General features: G+C 39.0%; 2 protein-coding genes across 3 annotated transcripts in view; one reads left to right on the plus strand and one right to left on the minus strand.

Annotated features, from left to right (window-relative positions):
* ezrb (ezrin b) overlaps window positions 1–18,746 on the plus strand; it is a 28,097-nt gene extending 9,351 nt beyond the window's left edge. Inside the window, exons 3-13 of one of the 2 annotated variants that reach the window (XM_014015724.1) lie at window positions 3,564–3,659; window positions 4,652–4,926; window positions 5,291–5,374; window positions 5,439–5,585; window positions 9,091–9,187; window positions 9,584–9,747; window positions 12,257–12,387; window positions 13,555–13,715; window positions 15,138–15,230; window positions 15,308–15,550; window positions 17,488–18,746. In XM_014015724.1, the coding sequence (XP_013871178.1) occupies window positions 3,564–3,659; window positions 4,652–4,926; window positions 5,291–5,374; window positions 5,439–5,585; window positions 9,091–9,187; window positions 9,584–9,747; window positions 12,257–12,387; window positions 13,555–13,715; window positions 15,138–15,230; window positions 15,308–15,550; window positions 17,488–17,652 (1,656 nt within the window). In that variant the 3' untranslated portion in view covers window positions 17,653–18,746. The remainder of the gene's footprint in view (window positions 1–3,563; window positions 3,660–4,651; window positions 4,927–5,290; window positions 5,375–5,438; window positions 5,586–9,090; window positions 9,188–9,583; window positions 9,748–12,256; window positions 12,388–13,554; window positions 13,716–15,137; window positions 15,231–15,307; window positions 15,551–17,487) is intronic. The other variant, XM_014015725.1, reaches the window with a different exon arrangement.
* Window positions 18,747–19,802: 1,056 nt separating this feature from the next.
* Window positions 19,803–23,833, minus strand: part of sytl3 (synaptotagmin-like 3) — a 7,632-nt gene continuing 3,601 nt past the window's right edge. The window contains exons 7-13 of the mRNA XM_014015727.1: window positions 22,731–22,858; window positions 22,508–22,630; window positions 22,251–22,420; window positions 22,081–22,177; window positions 21,829–21,999; window positions 21,065–21,125; window positions 19,803–20,389 (exon numbers count right to left, since the gene is read on the minus strand). Of these exons, the coding sequence (XP_013871181.1) occupies window positions 21,066–21,125; window positions 21,829–21,999; window positions 22,081–22,177; window positions 22,251–22,420; window positions 22,508–22,630; window positions 22,731–22,858 (749 nt within the window). The 3' untranslated portion in view covers window positions 19,803–20,389; window position 21,065. The remainder of the gene's footprint in view (window positions 20,390–21,064; window positions 21,126–21,828; window positions 22,000–22,080; window positions 22,178–22,250; window positions 22,421–22,507; window positions 22,631–22,730; window positions 22,859–23,833) is intronic.

Consider the following 23,833-nt stretch of genomic DNA (forward strand, 5'->3'; position numbering starts at 1 on the left):
AATGAAAGGAGGCAGAAAGAAGAAAAAAATCTTATATCTGCCCTTTTTCCAAAATTTATTTCAAATAATAATAATAATAAAACAAAACAAAAATTAAAACTTCAATTCCTTTTCAAACAACAACTTTTGATATACATTATACAGTTTCATATTTCTTTAACAAACTTCTTTCTCTTTAACACATTGAACTAGCATTTTTATAATCGCTTTCCAGATTATTCCTCAATCTTATTCCCTGATCCGAAGTACATCGGTCCTTCAAGTTTGTTCGAATTCTGGGTTTCACAAACATCTCATGTCCTTTAAGATTATAAGAACTTTCTCTCTTAACAAAATACAACTGGATGTTTAAAGGCAACATTTTTTTATAAGCCAATTTACAAAATAATATATTCGAAGGGTGACTGTAATGTTGTCTGAAAATTCTTACAGCTCTTTTCTGTAAAATAAAAATAGGATTTGTGATTGTTTTACATGCTTTACCCCAGACTTCAACACAGAATACCAAGACTTAAGACATTAAAATGTTGCTAACTTGCTGACAGGCGCTGTAAGTAAAACAACTGTTGCAAAACTGTTCTAAACCAAGCCAGGGAACATGATGTCTGATATTTATTAAACTAAACGCTCACTCCGTTCACAATGAGGATCGAACACAGGAGGAGTTGCACCAACAACCGTTCCCCACCTTGAAAAGCAGTCTGTCATTTCTGTGTCGTCCTGTTTGGGGCCCAGCTGGCTGAACTCCACCCTTTTCCCTCAGTCACCTGAGGACTTTTTGGTTATTCAGCTCAGAGGATGCAGCGAGTCGTGCTGTTTCAGCCCGGTGACATTCCTCTCCGTCAGGCTGAAAGTATCTCGATCTGTGCCGTCTCTTAGACAAAGTCACATTCTTGTGTTTCTGTGCCGTTTATGGCGCTTCGACTTGTAAAATGAGTCCAAGTGGCTCACAACTCTAGAATCTGCAAAGGTTTAGTTCCTTTAGCTCCAACTATGAATGTTTTACAGTTTTTCTTTAATCATTACCAGAACGAGCGAACTTCTGCAGGCATCTGTTTTTAAACTCAGTGATATGGTCTTTATGTGCTGAATGTACAGATTATTTCCTTCAAGGTTCAGGAAGTTCAGCAAAAAGGAGTGCAAGCAACAAAAAAATACTTCTTTTTCTGATACTATAACTTGGCAATAAAACATAGTTAGAATAAAACACACCTTGGACTGTGAATTAGGCTGTTCTGTTCACTAAACCTGCATCTTTTAATTCAGTTTTAAACCTGGTTTATCTAAGCGAGTAACACCACTTCTTCAGGTGAGGTTGTGGTTTTTTTTTTAGGGTTTGTAAGCTAGGACAAGATTCTTTCTTGTAGATGAGGGAACAAACTATGTGGGTTAGGCCACTCTGACGCTGACGTCGCAGCAGAAACGATCCTGAGCGAGCTGCTTGTTTGGTTCCAGGTGAGACGCAGCCCTCCTCTGGTGCCTGTTACGGTTGTTGCACTAAGTTTAATCTGTTTATGTTGCATCAGCTTCTGCTTGATGTTTTGGACAAACCAAGCAAGGCTCGGTTTGATTATTAATTTGAACTTTTCCCAGAGTTTATCGGTAACCGGCTCGGCTGGAGTTCTGGCACGTTGGCTCAAAACATCACCCAGGCAGAGCAGCTCACCTGGTGGCTGGGTGGGGAATTTGGCAGGGATGCTTTTGAAAAAGACAAAAAAAAGCTGATGCGGTGACACATGCATACACAGCAGAAGCACAATTTCCTGCTCCTTGCTGTAGGAAAACTTCTGTGCAAGCCATAAAGAGAGGCTCTGGTTTCTCTCAGAAGCCAGTGGAAAATTGTAACTCCTCCTGCAGCTGAACAAATTATTCCAGAGCAGTTACTTTCTTTTCCCCTCGCTGTAGTTATAAAAGAGGGGAAAAAACCGCTGATTTTTCACCTTAAAGGTTCGACGAGTGACATGTTTCATCTTAATTTGGATGAAAATAGCTTCATAGTCTGGCTTCATGGATGTTAATATTAATGATGAGTTTGAAGGAGCCCTGCAGCCGACTCACCCCGCCTGTCTCCAGACAGGATGCCAGTCACTCAGCACAGTCACTCCCTGTTCATTGGTCCAACAATAGGATGTCTTTGTTCAACATCAGGCCTCATGGTGCTCTCAGGAGCTCTACATTAAATACATCACATGAAAGCAAAAAGGGCACATTTGATTCAGTCAAGGTTGGTTAAGGGATCAGTCAAACATTGTGTTTTTCATCTTTCATAGTAGCTGCGTTTCCATTGGCTGTGAAAATGCGCAAATTAGAATTTCGAAAATAAATTTGCTCAATGGAAACACGTCAGTTTCGAAAAAAATTACGTTTTTCGACAAAATGTTTTTGCGCTAGGATGAGGTGGTTTTTCGGCCGTATCAAAATGGGTGTTTTTCGCAAAACTGCAATGGAAACACTTTTTTTTCCGCATCACGGGAGTCACACGATCAACAACTGGCTGTTTCTACTGGCGAAAAAGATGACGAAGAAGATAACAGGAAGTAGAAGTAGTAGTAATATCACAGAAGTAGTAAAATAAAGTAGTAAACTCACTGACTACAATTTCCCAAAAACACAGCATACGTAGCCGCTCCCAAGCCTCGATAAAAGACACCGACGTCTCCTCTGATGATGAGCGCTAGTGTCGTGGTAGCAACATGCTATGTGTTTACATCCATTGCCGCCATGTTTGTAATGATTTATTGCGAGAACAAACGTATTCACGTGACTTTAATAGCATTTCTTACTTAATGGAAACAACGCAGTTGCGACACTTGTTTCAATCCAAATTTAACTCTTGGATTATGTTTTTTTAATAACATTTTGTTGGACAAAAAATGTCCTGATTAACATGTTTCCAGTCACAGACATGTTTTATTACAAGAGGGCATCTTTTTTAAAATGTCTGCCAGATCTTGATGATTCTACTCCAAAGTTTATATTTAGCTCTGGGGATTTATGTGTGTCTTCTAAATAAATTGTTTAATTGTTATATCAGGTTTAAAGTCAAAAGATGAGACGTTTTTAAATTATAGTTATGTAAAGTTTCCCATTATATTGTTGGAAGAAACCCCACAGACTCATTTAGAAACATTAGAGAACAAATGACCGTATCGGTACTGAAATCTCTTCCTTGAAACAAGTTTTAGTTGAATTCCTTTTTGTTTCTGTTTAAAAATGACTGTTACTATTTTCACTTTGTATGATTCTGTCCAAGAGATTGCCTTTATTTAATGAATTTCGAGATGGTTTAAGAGCAAACTATGGAATATGTTCCAGGTTACAGATAAAATAATGCTAAGGCGTTTTTCATTTTTCAGTGTGTTTGTTAATTTTTGCCAATAACAATTAAAAAAATGCTACAGTTTGTCTTGTTTTATGATAATGCCTTGTTCTTTAGAGGTTATGACAGATTTTCTTTAACATTTTACTGGCACAGGTAATTTATAAAGTTGAATCAAATGATGATTGGGGAAAAAGAAAGTTGCAGCCACTTTGTATAAACACTTTGCTTTTTTTTTTTGCAGGTGGTAAAAACTATTGGTTTACGTGAAATCTGGTACTTTGGACTGCAATATATAGACACCAAAGGTTACCCCTCTTGGCTAAAACTGGAAAAAAAGGTAAGTTTCTGTTTAAATACAGCTTATTAAGTGTCACTGTTTGAGAGGAGGACATTTTCTGGTATGCAAACATTTTTTAGTCTTTATTAACTTTAGTGAATCATCGAGACCACACCATGAATAACTCTAGTGAATCATCGAGACCACACCATGAATAACTCTAGTGAATCATCGAGACCACACCATGAATAACTCTAGTGAATCATCGAGACCACACCATGAATAACTCTAMAGTCTTATTTATTTAATAATCTTTAATGTCGTCATGTCTGTCATTTATATATTTAAGTACAAACTGCTTGAGATCATCTCTGCTCATGCTTTATAATTCTGTGGAGTAATACAGGAGGAATGTATTGTTTTGCAGCTCACTCATTCACTCTGTTTGCATTTTAGTGAATCAGTAGCCATCATATGTAATCCCCCCACCCCACCCCACCCACACATGCATGGTTCCACCCTCACCACAGCCGCTGGTTTCAAGGCCTGGCTGCATGTTATCAGCTGGAGGTGGATTATTTGAACTCTTTTTGAACCGTAGCTGCTGATTCTTTCCTTTTATTAAACACCTTTTTCTTGAGATATGTATAATCTGACTAAACACGAGTAAACCAGGAGGCAACAAAGTCCAGTCCAGGTCCTTGCAGGCCACTTCCCTGCATGTTTTTAGAGGTGTTTCTGCTCCAACGCAGCTGATTTTGAAAGAATTGGGGATTTACAGGCTACTGCAGAACATGAAGAGGTAATTTATTCATTGAATCAGGTGTGTTGGTGCAGAGAAACCAGTAGAACCGGCAGGATAGCGACCCTCGAAGGACTGGCACCACTGTTTTAGATTGCTGATTCAGCAGAATACATAGATATCGACACAGCTTGGTAGATTAAATTATACGTTTTTAAAAGGTTTAAGTTTCACAATGAAGAAAAAGTTCATTTTCAGGTGGTCTAATTTCTGTAGCTAAGTTTTTTTTATTATTTAAATCCCCTCCCAGGTGTCACAGCAGGACGTGAAGAAGGAGAACCCGCTACAGTTCAAGTTTCGGGCCAAGTTCTTCCCGGAGGACGTGTCCGAGGAGCTGATCCAGGAAGCCACCCAGAAATTCTTCTTCCTGCAGGTGAAAGACGCCATCCTGGCTGACGAGATCTACTGCCCACCAGAAACGGCCGTGCTGCTGGCCTCCTACGCCGTTCAGGCCAGGTTTGGTGACTACAACAAAGAAGTTCACCAGCGTGGATACCTGCTGTCTGAACGGCTGCTGCCTCAAAGGTAAAACATACCTTCCTGACAGCAAGTCAGGCTTACTTACAGTAATAAATTAGAGACCTAGAATTTCTTGAAGAAATACATCACCAGCTGCCTCGGGTGCATTTAGGTGATTTGTCAATATTCTCTATTTCAAATCATAAAAGGACACTTATGGTCTTTATGCTTTGATTATTCAGCCACGTTTACTATTTCTTTTCCTCCAGATGTGTCCAATAAATCCAACATGAAACTATTAGAAACTTGAAGCATTATATGCAGGAAAATTGCAGCACAGTTCTATGGAGTCAGATTTGTTACACAGCTGGTTTGTTAGCGGTCGCTGTTTGGTCTTGTAGCTGATTTTGTGACGTCACTCTGTATGTAGAGTCATGGAGCAGCACAAGTTATCCAAAGAGCAGTGGGAGGAGAGGATTCAGGTGTGGCACGAGGAGCACTCCGGCATGTTGAGGTGGGTTGATCTAAACTGATTAAATCCTGGAAACGTTGATGAGAGAATTTTAATCTTCTTGCAGGGAGGATGCTATGATGGAGTACCTGAAGATCTCCCAGGATCTGGAAATGTATGGAGTCAACTACTTTGACATTAAGAATAAGAAGGGAACAGACCTGCGGCTGGGAGTGGACGCGCTGGGACTCAACATCTACGAGAAAGATGACAAGTAAGTTTGTTTTTACGAGGCCTTTGAGCACAGAGCTGCTCTGTTTGTTGCTAGCTGCAGCCCTGCGCTACAAAATGAAACAATCTGTGCCTAGAGACACTTCCTGTTTCTGTGCACAAACAACTGTGAGGGTAAAATTAAAGTTTTAATGATGTTTGAGCTTTGGTGCTTCTCAATTTTATTTGTTGTATTTTAAACATGAAGTCAATTATAAGAAATACCTTTTCTTTGGATAATAGTTACACAGCTTAGATACAGTCTTTCACTGGATTTACTCATCATTTCTAAAACTTTATTCTTATAAAATCTCTTTATTACTCACCTTTAATGTGACCCTCACACTCCTTATCCTGGTGTCTTTGGACCACCACTGAAACAACTTCATATCTCCTCCTTTTCAAAAATGCCTTCATCTGGTTGTCCTGATTTCAAGACTAAACCAGATCAAATTGGAGGGACAGTTCAGTGCAGGGGGGTCCAACTCATGAGTGTTATGGTGGCCTTCAAAGGGCCAGTTGTAATTAACTTCAAAGTTTCAATGAAACACAAAACATTATGTTCCTGGTCTCATTGCTACGACTGAGCACCGCTAACGAACACTAACTGAGCTCTACCTGGTATTTCCTGCATAGAAACAGTGTTTTAACACATCCTCTTATAAACTCTAAAAAGTACCACGTGTACGACTAAATGTGAAATAAATAATACAGAAATACTATTAAAAGTAAGAGATACTTAAACACTGTTTAAATGTGGGGAGTTGCTGCCATCTTGAATTCTGAACCTTCAGACGTGGATTCCCTATCATAGGAGATGTCGTTTTTGGTCAGTGTTGGCTTTAAAGCTCATACAGGACTATTCAACTAAATTGCTCAGGAGGTCATAGTTAGTCAAAGCCAACAGCTAAGGGTCTGGACAAATATTATCTTTCACCCTTTTTAAATTAGTTTATTTTGGTGTATTTAATCTTACATTCAAAGTTTACTATTTGTATTAAAAGTATTTTCATTTTAAATGAGGTATTTGGCGGGCCAGACAGAAGTCACCTGTGGGCCACATTTGGCCTGCGGGCCTTAAGTTTGTTTCGTGATTTAGTGCTTTGTAGTGGTGTTTTTTTTTTTTTTTTCAGATTAAATAATCGCTTGACATCTTAAGGTGAGAGGGAACAGGAGGATCTTAAATCTGAAGTATTTTATGATAAAACAGTTGGCTGTCCTGGTCTGTACAGCTCTTTATGTCTGATTACTGATGTACAAACTAAACAGGGTTTTTTTTAACTGCAGATGGTTCTCGTCACGTCGCAGATTCACATTTTATCTCGTCGTGATTTACACCTGACTCAGGTTTGGCTCTTGCCCCAGTGCTGAAGCAGATAATAGTTACTGAACCAGGTTGACATCTTCAGTCAGTCACTGCCTACTTTTCCTGTTCAGCAGAGAGAAATGTAAATATTCCTGTTTTGAATCGTCCTCTGGAGTTTTTAACTTTGTGCTCCAACTGCAACCTACTTATTCCGATCTGTCGCAGGTTTTTATTTTTATTTGCTTTTGATGTCCAGTTTGTTTATGAAGTGTGGGAGATAATGCCTCCTTTGTTTGTTTTGCTGGAATGACTTCTGAGATCTCCTGTGTGGAGTTACTGGAGTGAAGGACTCTGTATCAAAAGTGCTCTCAGATGACTTACCCGTACCTTTCAGTCTCTGAGCTTAACGCTGGAAATGCTGCCAGCTCTGCTCTGCCTGAGTTCTTGCAGATTAGAGCTTTTCCCATTCTGAAGAGGCCTCCGAGTTTTCACATGTGCCTGTGGAAGAAACGAGCCCGGCACAGTGGTGGTAATGACAAGACTGAGTCTGCTGCCTTAATGAGGCTTTAACTGAACCTTTTGATGGTTAATTCTTTCTTTTTTCTAGTCTGAAAGATTTAAGTATGGACTGCTGTTAAGTAGATCCAAGTCTTTCATTTAGTTGCTGAAACCTAACGGGTGTCTCCACCAGGAGAGTCACAATCAGAAAGTTCTTCTGCTTCCTGGGATCAGCACAGGAAGGCCTCCTCTACAATGCCCTCTACTGTAGCCAAGGATATTCCAACTGGTTTTTCAAGCTGTGCTGCACTCAGGAACGCTGTGTCTCCAGTAAGAGCACCTGGCCCACAATGCAACAGTGTAGCCAAGGCTCCTACTGAGGTGCAGCCTGAGGCAGCTTTAACTCTTTATGCTCCTGATGTTCACTTTATTTGATCATTGCTGACAAACACAAACCAGCTGTACAGCTATGTAAATGTTTTTTAATATCTGGATTAGTTGAAGTAATTAATTACGGCAATTATAAAAAAAAATAGTCAACATGGAATTTTATTATTGAATATTTGCATTATTTAACCATGTAAATGTTCATTTGTAACTGCAATGAAATCCATGAAATGCTGTGGTTGCATTGATTAATGCTGAAGAAGAGTGCAGTGGGCTCAGCAAAGTCTGATAATGACAGAATGGCATGATCATGTCAAAAAGGCAAAAAAAAAAAAAAAAAAAAACAAGACATAAACCTTTTAAAAGTTGACTGAATTTTACTGAAAATAAACCAAAGAAAGTAAAAACCCTAAGCCGCACAGCTGTTAGCGCTTCATGATCACCTGAAGCGCTAACAAGCTACAGCCGTTGTGTCCTCTCCAGGTGGGTCAGTTTCAAAGAGTTAGCTGGTTCATCAGGTCTGATGAATCTTATTTTCAGTGACAGACCACTTCGTGCTGTAGCTATCTGTCCATAACTTCTGTTAGTTTACATTAATTCCCAGAACACAAACTGTTTGTTATGCTAACGTTAGCTAAAGTGCTATCATATTAAATCACTGAGTTATCGTAGTAATCCAGCCTGTCTCCTCTTCTCCCGTGTTGTTTTTTTTTCTTTCTTTTTTCATTAAAGGTTTGGATTTTAAATCCAGCAATATTTCAAACAGGATGGGTTATTTTTTACTTTTATTCTCCTGAATGTCACTTCAAACCAGTTATTCTTTAGTTTATTTTGGACCTGCAGCAGATGGGGGAGCTGGGGGAGAAGCTTTTACTGAGTTATATGCACATTAGCTGTTTGTTTAAAAGACTACTTTCAGTTTAATTTGTATTTAATTACAATTTTCTTGCGCCCACATATATTAATGTTAGATATACATGTGATTAAGCTATTAGGCTCAAGTTTTATGGATTCATAAAGAGTTCGCAATCTGTTTAGAAATGTTTAGTCTGCATGTACTCGTATTTGCTATTAACTGGAACCATAAAAGCAGCAAAAAATGTGAATTTTTGGCAGGAATGCTTAATTAATCATACTTTTGTTTAACCGAATTTTAAATTGTTGCGTCCACACGTGATTAATTTAAGATAAAACAGCTGTCATTACAGAAGAGCAGAGGACATTTTTAATCTGCCTTAAACAATAAAGTGGAACTCTCTAGAGAATAGAGCAGACAGGATGGATGCAGAATCTGATCTTCATGTGGTCTTGTTTTCAGATTGACCCCAAAGATTGGCTTCCCCTGGAGTGAAATCAGAAACATCTCCTTCAACGACAAGAAGTTCGTCATCAAGCCTATTGACAAGAAGGCTCCTGTGAGTCGAATGTCATTTATATGTTCTGAACGTTTTAAAACCTCTAAAATATCGAAGCTGTTTCTGTTGCTTTATATTGTTCTCCAGCTTTTAAACATTTCTTTTGTTAAACCCTTTAAGACATGTTGCTACCTGTGCCTCGGGGGTTAAATCACTTCTAAACTTCAGGATGTTTTATTAAAGATTATTTCTGTGCAGAAAAGAGAGAGCACGATCTAGCTTATAGAAAAGGTGATTGTTGCTTTTTTTTGGAGGGGCAACATCATTATTATTTAACGGCAAAAACAAAAGTGTTATAAACCACATGTGACTGCCTTTTATCTACTTTACTTTTTTACACTTATTGGCTCTATTTTAAACATTTTCCTAAGTGTTTGTTTCTCCTCCAAATTACAGGATTTTGTATTTTATGCACCGAGGCTGAGGATCAACAAGCGCATCCTGCACCTGTGCATGGGCAACCATGAGCTGTACATGCGCCGCCGCAAACCAGACACGATTGAGGTTCAGCAGATGAAGGCTCAGGCCAAAGAGGAGAAGCAGCAGAAACAGTTGGAGAGGTACTCAGAGGCTCGGGAAGAAGGAGAAATATGCAGATTCCTGTCTTCTAAATGAATTATAGCTAGTTTCTTGGCCTTAAGTGATATTATGTCATAATTACAGCATATTTATTCTTGCGTCGACTAAACTGAAAGTGAATAATGACCCTGGTCTCAGCAGCAGCTGTCGGCCTTCTGTCTGTCCCGAGCAGCTGTTCAAACATGATGATGCAACGCGACAGTTGAATTACAAAAGAAAAAAAATCATGGAAACACCAGGAGCGTGAACACGCACAATGTTTACATATAAGGATATCAATCAATCAATCAATCAAACTTTATTTATAAAGCGCTATAACATCAGCCACTGCTGAAACAAAGTGCTGAACACATAAAATAAAAACTGAATACAAAAACACAAAACAATCACACAGTTAAATAAGTAAAATCAACACCAATACAGTAAAAGTTGAGTAAAATCAAATCTCAGTTTGGTTGAAGGCCAGTGAGAAAATTATACATATTCTTATATGTATTAGCTCGGTGCTAGTGCAACAAACTAACAAGCTAAAATGAGGTCCTCCATCCATATTTTCAGTTACAGGGTGAGTGATGTTTGTGTTCCCCTCTCTGTCATGTGGATGGAGGACCTCAGTGACGAGAGGTGAATGTGTAGCGCTGAGCTAATACATATATATGGTGATAGCGTCGGGGCTAATGCTAAAGCTAACAGGCTAAGCTGTTCTTCCATGAAGCAGCTCTGTTGTCCTCCATCTATATTTTCAGTTCCAGGCTGAGTCATTTCTACCTTCTCCTCTCTGTCAACGCTCTCTGGTTTCATTTAAAAGAGTCGATCATCAGATATTGTCCAAGATTAACCTTCAGGGTGGATATAGCTCGCTAACAGCTTCGCACCGAGGACCTATCCACATCATCATTTACCCAGAATGCTTTGCGTGTAAATAAAATGTAATATATATTTTTTAAATATTAGTTTAAAAATAATAAAAACTAAACGTCCTACAGTATTTTTACAGTTTATTTCAGTTAAAAAATGTTTATCAAATAAAGTTTAATGTTACAACTAATCGTGGATCCTTTTTAAAAATTTAACAATAAAAGTATTTGTTAGTACTTCTGCACAATTTTAAAAAAATGTTGTGATTACCCCTCAACCCTGCAGTATGTAAACAGACAGACATTCTCAACAGACGACTTGAATAACACTTGTTGATGATCCTGCATTGTTTACTTTAGGACTGCAGCTAACGACTATTTTAGTAAACTATATATCTATTGATTATCCCGTTGATTAATCGGATAAAAAGTTGTCAGGCTCTGCAGTAACTACTTAAACAGGCGCGGCTTGTCCATAAGGGCAGGTGACAATATTCATTCACCCCACAAAGTAGTTCCTCTTAACAAACAATGTAAAATGCTTGTTTACGCAGCCTGCCATGTATTGTTTTGTTCTGTGTGCTTTTCAATTGTTTTGACAATCTTATATTGAATTTGAAATGTTTTTCAGTTATTAAAGCTCAGGTTTTTACTTATTTACAGTCATAGGGCAGTTCAGTCTGCTCTGCGTTCCTATCATGTTAATGTATACTCCCCCTGCTGGCAATAATCGGTATTACCAACTCCTCTGTTTAGAGTCTCATCAGGGGCGGTAAAAATTCAGCCTTATGGACACTTTCTGCTAGTTTTAGGACATTGATACAAACAGTAAACCTAACGTGAGCTCATAAAATGCAGGAATTTCACTCAGCAAAACTTATCCAGAAAGCTGTGTAGCTACCTGTCTGATCAATTTCTCCAACAACTAAATAAGTTTGGGTGGGAGGCGTTTTGCTTATTTAATGTCAGGACCTTTTTTTATTTTTTTTAACGAGACAACCTACGGTGAGGGAGAAGAAAGATGACATTTGTGCACAAATAACTGATTAAAAGTAACGTAGCCTATATTTTTCACAGAAAACATGCCACAAATTGTAACATTGTTTTTATTGATTTAGGGAAAACAATGTCCGCCCCACTCATTTTTATGCTCACAAGCTGCTTCTGTACTTAAACTTATTTTGCTGTGAAATACTTTCTTTGTATAGTTTTTTGAGACGTGTAAAAAGTGTCAACATCATTTATCACTTTAACATCTCAGCTCCCAGTTACATAAAAACAACTTCAACCAGCAGTGAGTCTCTACAGCTGTAGTCTTATCTGAGGGAAAAGAAAAGTTTTTCTTCTTTTAGTTGATCAAAATAAACTGTTTACTGAAATTGAAATGTTTGTTTTTCTGATTAATGTGCTGACAAACTTATTAATAATTAGTAAATTAAAGGAATGACTTGCAGCTGCATCACCGAACATGTTTTAGTTGTAGCTAACCGTTAAACTGGACTCTGTGCTCATGATGGATGCAGAGGTGGCTCCTCGTGTTGCAGAGCCGCTCAGCAAACAGGCTGCGAAGTTCAGTCTGTGTTTTTTATTTTAATATTTGTAAAGTCCGCTCACAGCGTCGTCCTCTCTGCAGGGCCCACCTGGAAAGCGAGAAGAAGAAGCGGGAGGCCATCGAGAAGGAGAAGGAGCTGATGGAGCAGGAGAAGCAGGACCTCATGATGAGGCTCTACCAGTTTGAGGAGAAAACCAAGAAGGCAGAGAAAGGTGTGAGGGGGGAGGGGCTTTCGGTGGCTCATCAATCGCTTCCTGTATCCCTGAGGGTACAAAACATGTTTGCTTTCAGGGTAATGGTTGGAAAATGTGTGCAGGTGCTGTAAACACCAGGCCAACAGGTTAGTCTGTAGATGCCAGGGAATCTTTTTAGAGTGACGCAACGATTTAACTGACTGAACATTTTTAGTTTATTTGACTTGCAAAGAAGAGAAAAAAATGTGAGGCTTGACGACTCTGGTTTTAGCTGCTTTTAATTCTGTCAAAAGGAAGTGGATTGATTATTATGCACATAATAATCTGGTCAGTGCTTCCATTATCTACTAAATAAAAGACAATTGATTCTGTTAATTTGAGGCCTTTTGATTAAACGAGTTGTGATCTGACTTGTGCAAGAAAAACAAACTGAGTGCAGTGTTAATAATTCTTTTTTTAAATATGAAAACTTAAAATGTTGCTGGATTTTTGTCTCAGTGGTTTGGTCCTCGAGGCCCACTATCCTGCATGTTTTAGTTGTTGGTTGTCAGATTCTTCACAAGCCTGTTAATCACTCATTCATACGAATCAGGTGTGTCAAAGCAGGAAACAAACATGCAGGATCCCAGAGGATCACTGTTTTAGCTCAGATTTTTCCAGTACAGTTTTGTCATTTGAAAGGTTTGATAAATGTGGATATATATTTGAACTTATCACATTTTACAAACTGTCTCAGTGCTGCTAATTGATTTATTTAATAATATTGTTTTGTCTTTATTGAATGCAAACCGAGTGCCTGTTAATATTTCACAGTAAAGACGAGGTCGGGCCTAAAACCTGTTCAGATAACCGACTGCTGGTGCTTTTCACAGCTCTGGTAAATAAAGGTTTGGTCATGTGATGGGTTTTATTGCCAAAACAAATCTTTAAAAGACTAAAGCTGAAACGTGAGGGCTGTCAGAACGGACCTGTTGATGTTCAGAATGAAAGAAAAACATCAGATCTAGCCAAACCCTGAGAACTGTGTCAGATATCAACTCTGATCTTAAATAAACTGCTGTGAACACTTCCTGTGTATCAGTCCGCACCTGAATGTAGTCCCTCAAGTAACTGCACGTGAACACCTACAGTTAAATAAAGACATTGTACGATGGATGCTGAAGCCTCTTCCTGTTTGTATTCCAGAGTTGCAGGACCAGATGCAGAGAGCCATGATGCTGGAGCAGGAGAGGAGGAGGGCAGCGGAGGAGGCCGCTCGTCTGGAGTCCGAGCGTCAGGCAGCCCTGCTGGCTAAAGAGGAGCTGGCCCAGCAGGCCGAGAGTCAGAAGAAGACTCACGAGCAGCTGGTCAGTATTTAGCTTCTTAAACAGTCTCAAAGAAAATATATTTAAGAAACGTGGCATATTACACATGATTTGACCCGTTGTGTCACATAATTGGCACATTTTCTTTTGAATTTTGCTCAGCTGAAGTGAAACAGGAAGTGACATCAAAGGGGAACTCTTTAAGAAACAACACTTCCTGGTTTTTTTTATTGAAACAATATTATTTGAACTCTGACTCGCTCACCTCTCAATGATAGTGATTAAAATGATGTAAAGAAACATCAGATTCTTCTCTACAGTCTGTGTTGTTAGCCATTTTAGCAACACTCTGTTTACATTCAGACATTCCCCTTTGACATCACTTCCTGTTTCTTTTACATGCAAATATCTCAACAACTGTTCATCTCACCGGCATGAAATCTTTCGTACAATATGTTATCAATGTGTTCTTTCCAACAATACATTCATATTTATTATAAAAATTTGATGTCACTGGCACTTTAAAGTTCAGCTGTTTGTGCTGTAGTCTGATGGAAACTGTTACAATAACTCATACATGTTTAAAAAACAATAACTTTCAAACCTGTTCCTGGATAATAATAATATACCAGAAGAGCTGCACCAGGGTCCAGGGTGGGAGCGGCTCAAGATTAAAGCGCTTTTATAGCTGACCTACACCCGTTCACCTCAGGACGATGTTTGCAAACTGCTGGACTGTGTTTCAGCTCAACAACAAAAACAGCTGCAGAGTTTCACATCAGCTTCTTCACATTCTTCCAGTTGTTGAAAAAAAAAAAACGTGTTGAAAAAAGGTTTTCAGTCATTTCCTCCTCAGATTTAAATTCTCTTCAGACTGATTTGTGTTCTTTTCAAATAAATCTGAGACATTTTATTAAAGAGTAAATCACTTTTTGTTTTGTAAGGTAAAGCAATTGTTAAACTACAAGGAAAATAAAATAAATGTTACCTGGATGTGTTTAAATCGGCTCATTTTAGCTTATTTTATATATTTTAGGAAAAAAGTCACAATAAACTCAGATAATTGAACTTTTCTTAGCAGTTTTTGAGCCTCTCCCTCTCTTTTCCCTAAACTTAGCTCAACTTTAGCTAATGTTTATCTTAGTTTTTGATAGATTTTTCAACTTTTCAATCTATTCAGACACTAAAATTGCGGACTCGCATTTATGCAAATGAAAATTTTATTGTAAATCTGCTCTAAACATAATATTATTACAAAACTTTTACATTTTCTGCTCAGGTGATGAATAAAATGTTACTATTAATTTAACAGAACAATGCTTTTACTGCTTTTTACTGTTTTTTTTTATTCTGCTTGTAACTTTTTTATTGTCGTATTTTATTCATCCAATGAGCCCTTGTTTTATTTAGTTGTTTTCATTAATATTAATATTCTATATTTTTAAATGTTCTGCTTTGTTTCAGGCTGCTGAGCTGGCGGAGCACTCAGCAAAGATCGCCCTGCTGGAGGAGGCCAGGAGGCGCAAAGAGGAGGAGGCTCAGGCATGGCAGAGCAGGGTGAGAGCTCAAACTCCCGCTAACTTCAAATTAAATGTCTAACATGAGGAGAAACTCATGGCATCTGTCGTCACCAGGCCCAGGAGGCCCAGAACGACCTGGTCCGGACCAAGGAGGAGCTGCACATGGCCATAACGCCGCCGCCGCTGCCGCCGCCGCCCCCTCCCATGTACGACCACATGGACGACAGCAGCGACAGCGAGGAGAACAACAACACGCACAGCGCCGACCTGCTCGTCGAAGGCTTCAACGACCACCGCAACGAGGAGGAGCGCCTGACGGAGGCCGAGAAGAACGAGCGCGTCCAGAAGCAGCTGAGGGTGAGGGCTGTGAAGGCAGCAGGGGAGCAGCTCAGCTCCAACAGCTGCTTACATTCTTATCATTTCAGAAACAGTCCCTGGGCTTTTTGGGTTTGCTTAAACAGGCTGAGCCACAAGTTTTCAATTCTGTGCAGCCTGCATGGTTTGTTATTTTTTTAGATCACTTATTCTTTTTAAAATGAATTAAAATAGAAAAAAATACTGTTTAACTTTGTAGTAGGATCAAACAAACTGACTTCTGCTGCAGGTTTAAACTGAATATCTGAGTCACCCAGGGCAGCTGCTGCAGGGTCCCCACAGATCCATAAAAAGTCTTAAAAGCATTGACTTGATCAGTCTAAAAATAAGGCCTTATTTAGCTTTAAAATATCTAAAATCAATGTTTCAGAAGTCTTAATTGTTACCTGGATGTTTTTAAATTGGCTCATTTTAAGTTATTTTATATATTTTAGGAAAAGAGTCACAAACTCAGATAACTGAACATTTTTTAAGCCTCCTACGAGATTAACCTCATTTTTTTCCCTCCCAAACTTACTATTTAGGTAAAACTGTCACTTTTTTTCTTTCCTTTTATGTTGGTTGGTCTTAAATTTCATTTGAAGTGGCGTTAAAGAAGTCTTAAATTTAACTTACCTTAAGCTGCAGGAACCCTGTGGTGGGACATGTAACTGTCAAAATGGACAGAAATCACCTTGATTTTAAATATAAATATTCATTTTAGTCATAAGTTAAGACAGGAGGGTGCTAGTCACACCAAATTTAAAATCCATAAATTTGTGTTTTCATGTTTATAACTTGTTCTGTTTTAAACTATAAACAGAAAGTGAAATTATATTTACATGTTCAGTCATTTTAGTATTACTTCCTCTTTTAACTTGCTGCACATGTCAACCTGACCAGTCACGGTTAGGACAAACTCCGCCCACACAGCCAAGAAACTCCCCCTGTGTACTGCAGAGACCCCCCACTTGGAAGAACAGTGGCAGACCACTGATTTCTGAGAAGAAACAAGAAAATCAGATCAGAAGCCTGGTGTTTTGCCAATAAATGTTAGATTTTTATTTTTGAAATATCCGGTTACCAAAACAGGATGTGTCGCCACAAGTTCGTGACATTGACAATGATGTTGTGTGGCTGCACTCTGTTCAAATATCGGCATATGACATACTTCCATGCTGATGATCGACTCTTTTAAATGAAACCAGAGAGCGTTGACAGAGAGGAGAAGGTAGAAATGACTCAGCCTGGAACTGAAAATATGGATGGAGGACAACAGAGCTGCTTCATGGAAGAAGAACCTCAGCTTAGCTTGTTGGGTTTAGCGTTAGCCCCGACGCTATATTGCCTTATATGTATTAGCTCAACGTTAGCACGATAAACAAGCTAAACTGAGGTCCTCCATCCATATTTTCAGTTCCAGGCTGAGTCATTTCTACCTTCTCCTCTCTGTCAACGCTCTCTGGTTTCTTTTAAAAGAGTCGATCATCAGATATTGTCCAAGATTAACCTTCAGGGTGGATATAGCTCGCTAGCAGCCTCGCACCGAGGACCTATCCACGTCATCATTTACCCAGAATGCTTTGCGTGTAAATAAAATGGGCCCCGTTCGTGTAATATATTTTTAAACTTTTAGTTTAGAAATGATAAAAACTAAACATCCTACAGTATTTTTACAGTCTTTATTTTACAGTTAAAATATATGTTTATTAAATAAAGTCTAATGTTACAACTAATCATGGATCTATTTAAAACAAAAAAAAAAGGAGTACAAATAAAGAAAAACTCATTCATACTTCATTCTGTGTGCTACTGTAACACTTAGCTGATGATGCTCTGAAGTTTCCCCACTGAGGAACAAGTTGTAAACCTGAATGTAACCGCTGCCTGTTTTTACGTCGTCCGTTTGTCCTCCACTCTAACGCCGCTCCCCCTCTCAGGCCCTGACCTCCGAGCTGGCCCAGGCCCGCGACGAGTCCAAGAACACCCAGAACGACATCCTCCACTCGCAGAACGTGCGGGAAGGCCGAGACAAATACAAGACCCTGCGACAGATCCGGCAGGGCAACACCAAGCAGAGGATCGACGAGTTCGAAGCCTTATAGGAGGCCTTGTTCCCCCTTTCTGAACGGTCTCTACGCCCCTCTGCCGACGAGAGGTCAAACAAAGACGTTAACACACACACACACACACACACACACACACACACACACACTGGTGGTTAAAGCTGGAGCACCACAGAAGAACAGAGATTAACTCTTTCTGAGTTTGTCATGCAGGAATCAGGGCTTTCTAAACTTTCTTTTTTGTTTTGTTTTTTTAAGTAAACTTGGTGCCAAAACCGCCTGTCCTCTTTCTCCTTGTTTTTAATGATTCGATTTAGCGTCTACTTTTGTTCATTTAGAAAGAAAACCACTTTCTGTGGCCCTGCAGAGGGAGTCGTCACGTTTTATCATGGTGTTACGTAATCAAAGCCTCGTTTCTTTTCATGTCTGGCAGGTTTCTGTTTTTGTTTGTTTTCCAGCGATCAATCAGAAAGGGCGAGACAGTATACGCAGGAAAATGTACGTTTGTTTTCCATGTTTGAACACTTCCATTTATGTTTATTATTCCTCTAAAGTAGAATAAAATCATGCTTAGTTATATATTTATACTGTAGATGGGATGTGAAAAGGGTTTTTTGTCTTGGTTTGTATATTTTTGCTGTCTACTAATAAAAGCTTTTATTGTTTCCTACGTATTAACCTAAACACTAGCAGTTTTACGTTCCGTATGTTTTCCTTTAGATCACTTTAATAAAGAGATTTAAATGTAAATTATTATTTTTATTGTGGATGAAATTCTGCTGCTTCTGATTAAATGTTATCGCTGCCTCTCTTTACATCTTCAGAGCTCTGTGCTGACAGACACGTGTAGGTTTGTCTATTTTTGTTTTGTTTTGTAGAACGAGATGAACGTCTTTTTTTTTTGTGAGATTTCAACCTCCTAAAGTGGCCTTTTTGAGTCGCCGCCCCTTTATGTTGATGTTTTTTTTTTCTTTGAGGTTAAATTGAGGTTTAAACAGACCTGAACGTTAGAAAACCACAGTAGCATTTTACTGCTGCTGTAATGCAAACGCACCGCTCTGCTGGACTTTGTATATAACCAGGATTTTATACAGAGGTGTACAACTTATCGGCAATAAAGAGACTTCATTTTACATCAGAGTGGGTTTTATTTGACAGTTTTCAGACCTGCGGCTGCAAAGGTCGTCGATTTTTATAGTTTTGTCTAAAAGAAATAAAAACTTGTGTAAAGTTTTACACAATTATTCCAGCGTGACAGAATTAGTATTTTATTTATTTCTTGTAGTTTTATTGTTTTGTTTACAATGAATAGAATAAATTTTGGACATTTTCTTCAAATAAACCAGATATAAAAGTAGAAAAATGCTTCTAATTAACCAGTTTTCAGTGCAGAAGTTCTTTGAGCATCACTACGACTAAACAAAGAAATAAATATTACATAAATCAAATTAAACATATTTACAGCTGAGACATAATAAATACTTTTAAACAGGATAAAGTGCAGATTTGTTGGTGTTTAAATAAAGGTCAGTGACTGTATTGTCACGCAGCGCTTCCTCACAAACCAGAACGACTCTCATCATCATCGTGCAGGAAGGAGCAGACCCGCTCCGTTCCTGTCAAAGAACCACTTCCTGCCTGGGACGGGGCGGCTGATCGTCCCAACATCCTCCCGTTAGTCTCCCTCTAATCTGGTTTGCAGGGAGGCTTGTCTCCTCTGGTTTGGAGCACCTCATGTTGAGGAGGAACGCAGCAGATTGACCTTTGACCCCCGCAGCAACACTTCCCTTTAAACATTTAGAATCAGTAAATTCTGTCAGACCAGGCCTCATAACTCCCATCTATGAAGCATTCACATTCATTTTTACACGATTATATCGGAGTTTAAACAGTTTAAAGTTTAAACGTTTGCCTCCTGTGAGATGTTTTGGCGCCCATCACTAAAACGATACATTTGATTTTTACAGATGCAGAAGTGGTGTGGTAGTAGCTGAGGGTCATTCCGTTTCAATAAAGGCTAAAAAAAACGTCACTTTTCAGCTTCGTAGTTTAAAACTGGTTTTAAAGGTGGCAGACGTGCATTCCATCAGGAAACCCTGTTTTTGCTATTATTTAAATTTAAATCCTTCATGGGCTCTATATAAAGTGGAACTGCAATGCTTTGGTCTGAATTCCTCCTTATTGTAAGTCCACAAGCCCCGCCCCTTTTCTGACATGTGTCTCAGATCAACTCGTTTCAAGGCTGTCTCTTTAAATCCAAAGGTGCTTCACGTTAGAAATCGGAGAAAACTGAATGACAAAATGTATTTAACGGGTAAAAAAAGTTTGATTTTGCACGATATGTCTCCGGTAAGCATCTTAGCTTCAGAAACGTCATGTAGCATTTATTAAAATACCTCAACGGGATCATCAATAACGTCATTTAGTATCAACCATCGCTCACATAGTTATAAATGATTGATGGTTATAATCAATATAAATAAAATAAACTGATTGGACAGAGGTCGAATTAAAGCTTTATGATGAAATCTTAAAGTCAAATACTTTGCGGGAGCTGACTGTAAGGATCAGGTTCTGTAAAGCAAGCCTGTTGTCCACGCTGCGCCCAGGAATGCTTCGTAGGCGGGGCTAAAGTGCTTTGTAGGCGGGGCTAAAGTGAAGGGTCGCATCAGAAAGTTCAAAGGACACCTGCTATGTCAGGGAACGGTTCACGCCTCTCCCAGAAGAAGTTCTGATCCACCGGCCTGGTTCAGAGAGCCGATCCAGATCCAGACACCTGAACACAACATAAACACAAACCCCTTCAATGGATCCATCCACACACTGTGAACGCACACACACACACCGGGCCACAATGAGATGTTTACACTCTGACTCGGGTGTTCTGACCTGTTTGTATTCAAAGGAACGTGTCTGGCAGCTCTGATAAGGAGTTATAGGATTATTGCTATGTGACCTTGAGTTCACCTCTGTGAGAAACAAAAAAAAACTCTCATCTTCAAAAGGCGATGATTTTCTGACCTCTGCTGCCGAAACAAGAGAACTGTGACGTTCAGACTGCTGAGTGACGATTTGTTTTTGTGTTTTAGTCCCACTTCTGATCCGATTTAACGTTTATGTTGCAGATTTTAGATCCTTATCCGAGCAGCTCACTTTTGTTTCTGAAAAGTGCTGAGTCAGCCTCTGATTTGATGGTTTTCACAGTTAAACCACGTGATAATTCACAAATCAAACACTACAGCGTGATAGTGATTAAACTGTGAAATGAACTCTGACCCGAAAAAACAAACAAAGATTTTCTGCGAAATTGAAAATGTTTAAAGTCAAATGGAACATTTAGATTTTTTTCCATTTAGAAGCATAAAGTTAACTACACCATCGCCTAGTTTCTGCCGGCAATAATTAAACTGATAACAGACAGAAGTGATGTTTCAGACCGTTATCTGCTCACCTTAAGCATAAAAAGATGAATTTCCATTTTGCTCCACTGCGCCTAAATGTGCATTTTCAGCCTGAACACAAAAACATTAAAACAAGATTACAAAATCAAACTTTTTCTAATAAACAAACCAATTAAATCTGAATAAACGAATGATATAAAAACATTTTGTCATTATGACAACCATTACACTACTGATCTTACAGAGAATGAGGGGTGAATATCACAAAGAAACACACTAATACCATAAATTACACACTCAACTCAAAGTTCAAACAGTAATTCTCTTTAGTTTGTTTTCTTATATCCGTTTATTTCAGATGTCAGGTGTGTTGCCTTGTGTTTTCTTGGTGTATATTTAATTTATTTTCTAATATCTCGTTCAGTCTTTCCAATTACATTTCCCCCTTTTTTCCCCTTTCTTCTTTCTATTAAAAAATAAAAATAAAACATCACTGATGATGAAGAAATTAAGAAACTAATATTAAGTTATTTTTTCTACTGAAATGACAAAAAGAAAACAAATAATAAAAAAACAGTAATTCTTATAGCTTTTTAGTAAGATAAGATTTGTAACTGTCTTGCAGGCTTTTCCTCAAACTTTAATACCGTAAGTTAAATGCAGAACATTATATATAAATTAAAAAATATATTCTTATATAATATGTAGTGAGAAGTTCTGTTATCCAGGAGAGACTCAGAGTACTGCAGAGGTCAGAGTACTACAGTACTGATTAAACGATTAGTAAATACCAGGTGTGTTTTTGGCGTTGTACCTTGGGACACAGTGGGTACCAGTGGAAGTTCTCTAAACCCTTCCTGTCTGATCTCCAGCCATCAAGCGGGACGAGAACTTCACCGAGGAACTCTTTCCTTTTCAGGGTCCCTGAATGCCACACGGAGGCCTGCAGCCTCTTCCCGAACAGCAGGGGGCGCTCTATGTCATACTGTCAGAAAATCAGATCAGAAGTTTGCCAAACTCAAACAAGTAGCAGCTGATAATAATAATAACGTTTCATCTTTTTTACCTTTAAAACCTCATTAAAAACCGGATCAGTCGTGTTTCTCTTCAGAGACGTCTTCAGTTTGGTGCTCTTGTCCGGCAGCACGTAGAGTTTGATGTAACTTTAAGAACAAACAGAAAGATGAGGATTTTTCACACAGACTGCAGGGCTGAGCAGGCCTGAGCTGTCCTTACGGGTGGCACTTCTTCTTTTTGCCGTCTCCGTAAGCCAGATTTCTGCAGGCGCCAACGGTGATCTCCAGACAGGAGGCGTGGCTGTCGTAGACCACGGCCATCTCCAGCTCGCCGCCAACGGAAACACTGTCAAAGACGCCACACTCGGTGCTGATGCTGCTGAGGCTGCCCTGAGAGGCCAAGACACCAGATTATAATCACAACCTCGTGTTTCTACAGGATGTCAGCTGAGCCTCCCACCAGCAGCCTCGACTCACCCGGGTTCCCACAGAGTGCTCCGAGCTGAACGAGGTTTCCTCCTCGGCTCCGGTGGACGAGCCGTCCTGGTCGCTGTCTTTGCTTTTCTTGAATAAGTTTGGGAGACTGTCTCCTTTAGACAGCTGCAAAACAAAAAAGTTTGTTTTGAAAACCCTCAAATTCATTTGTGTTGTTTTCCTGACTATATATATAACTTTTATCATTCCTGCCATTTTGACTTACAGAGCAGGATCTGTGGATGTTGGTGTCAGACAGGCTCTTTTGGGTGCTGTACTGAAAACGAGCCCGGTTTTGGGTGCTGTCCACTGTCAGCAGGTCTCCTCGCATGTCAGTCTGAGAAGTGGAAACCTCTGCGATGAGGCAAAATTTGATTTTTTTTAAATATTAGTCAACGATAAAGAAAACATTACATTTCAAATGTGTCTAAAATAGAAAAAAAAAACAACAATCAGATTGCTCTAAAGCAGTGCTGTCAAACTTCATTACACAAAAGGACCTAACTACAAAATTTGGTTCAAGCCAAAAAATTTTTTCCAATCAATAATTCTTAAAGAAATACAAACAACCTCTTCAAAATGATGTTTTGTGCAGCATTTAGAAAATAAACAACTGCCTTACTCTCTATCAAAAAAAATTAAATCCTCAAACTACCTCCAATTTCATACAGACTTCAAGATTTTTCAGCCTTTACAGTCTTTATACATATCAGTAAAATGATCATTGGACTGCTCATTTTATTTTAACAACATATGTACTAAAAGGTATTTAGACAACAAATATATATCAGCTGTAGCAGCATCATATGAATTCTGGCATTTTACACACAGTCCACCAGGAGGCGCCAACACAAAAGTCAGAGACTTCACATGAGATTTGGGCCATCTTGTGGGGCAAAAGCAGATTACTTCCTACTCACGAGCGCTCCCTCTGATGGGGAAACGTTTTTTTCAGGGATACAAACTTTTTCAGAACACCCCTAGATGGCAGCCATTACAGACAAACATGTGTTTGTCGTTGTTTGAGGAGCGGCTCGGTCACACACTAATGTCATTAGTTTGTTATCATTACTGTGGTGCAGGACTACTCCCCCTCTTTTTTCACATCATGTCGCCTACCTGGATCTGTTATTATCTCGCTTTGAAGAACGAAGGCGTGTCAGAGGTAAGCTCGTTTCAACTGCTTTTTTTGACGTGGTCTCATTTCCGGACTCAGTAATTTTGTGAATGAAGTTGATATTTCATTTAAAAAACATAAGTAAAAATATTTATCCGAGTATAATACTACCCCCCAACTTTATGGATGATTTGATGGATTTAATTTTACGT

The sequence above is a fragment of the Austrofundulus limnaeus genome, unplaced genomic scaffold, assembly GCF_001266775.1.
Source record: "Austrofundulus limnaeus strain Quisiro unplaced genomic scaffold, Austrofundulus_limnaeus-1.0 Scaffold133, whole genome shotgun sequence".
Classification (NCBI taxonomy): domain Eukaryota; kingdom Metazoa; phylum Chordata; class Actinopteri; order Cyprinodontiformes; family Rivulidae; genus Austrofundulus; species Austrofundulus limnaeus.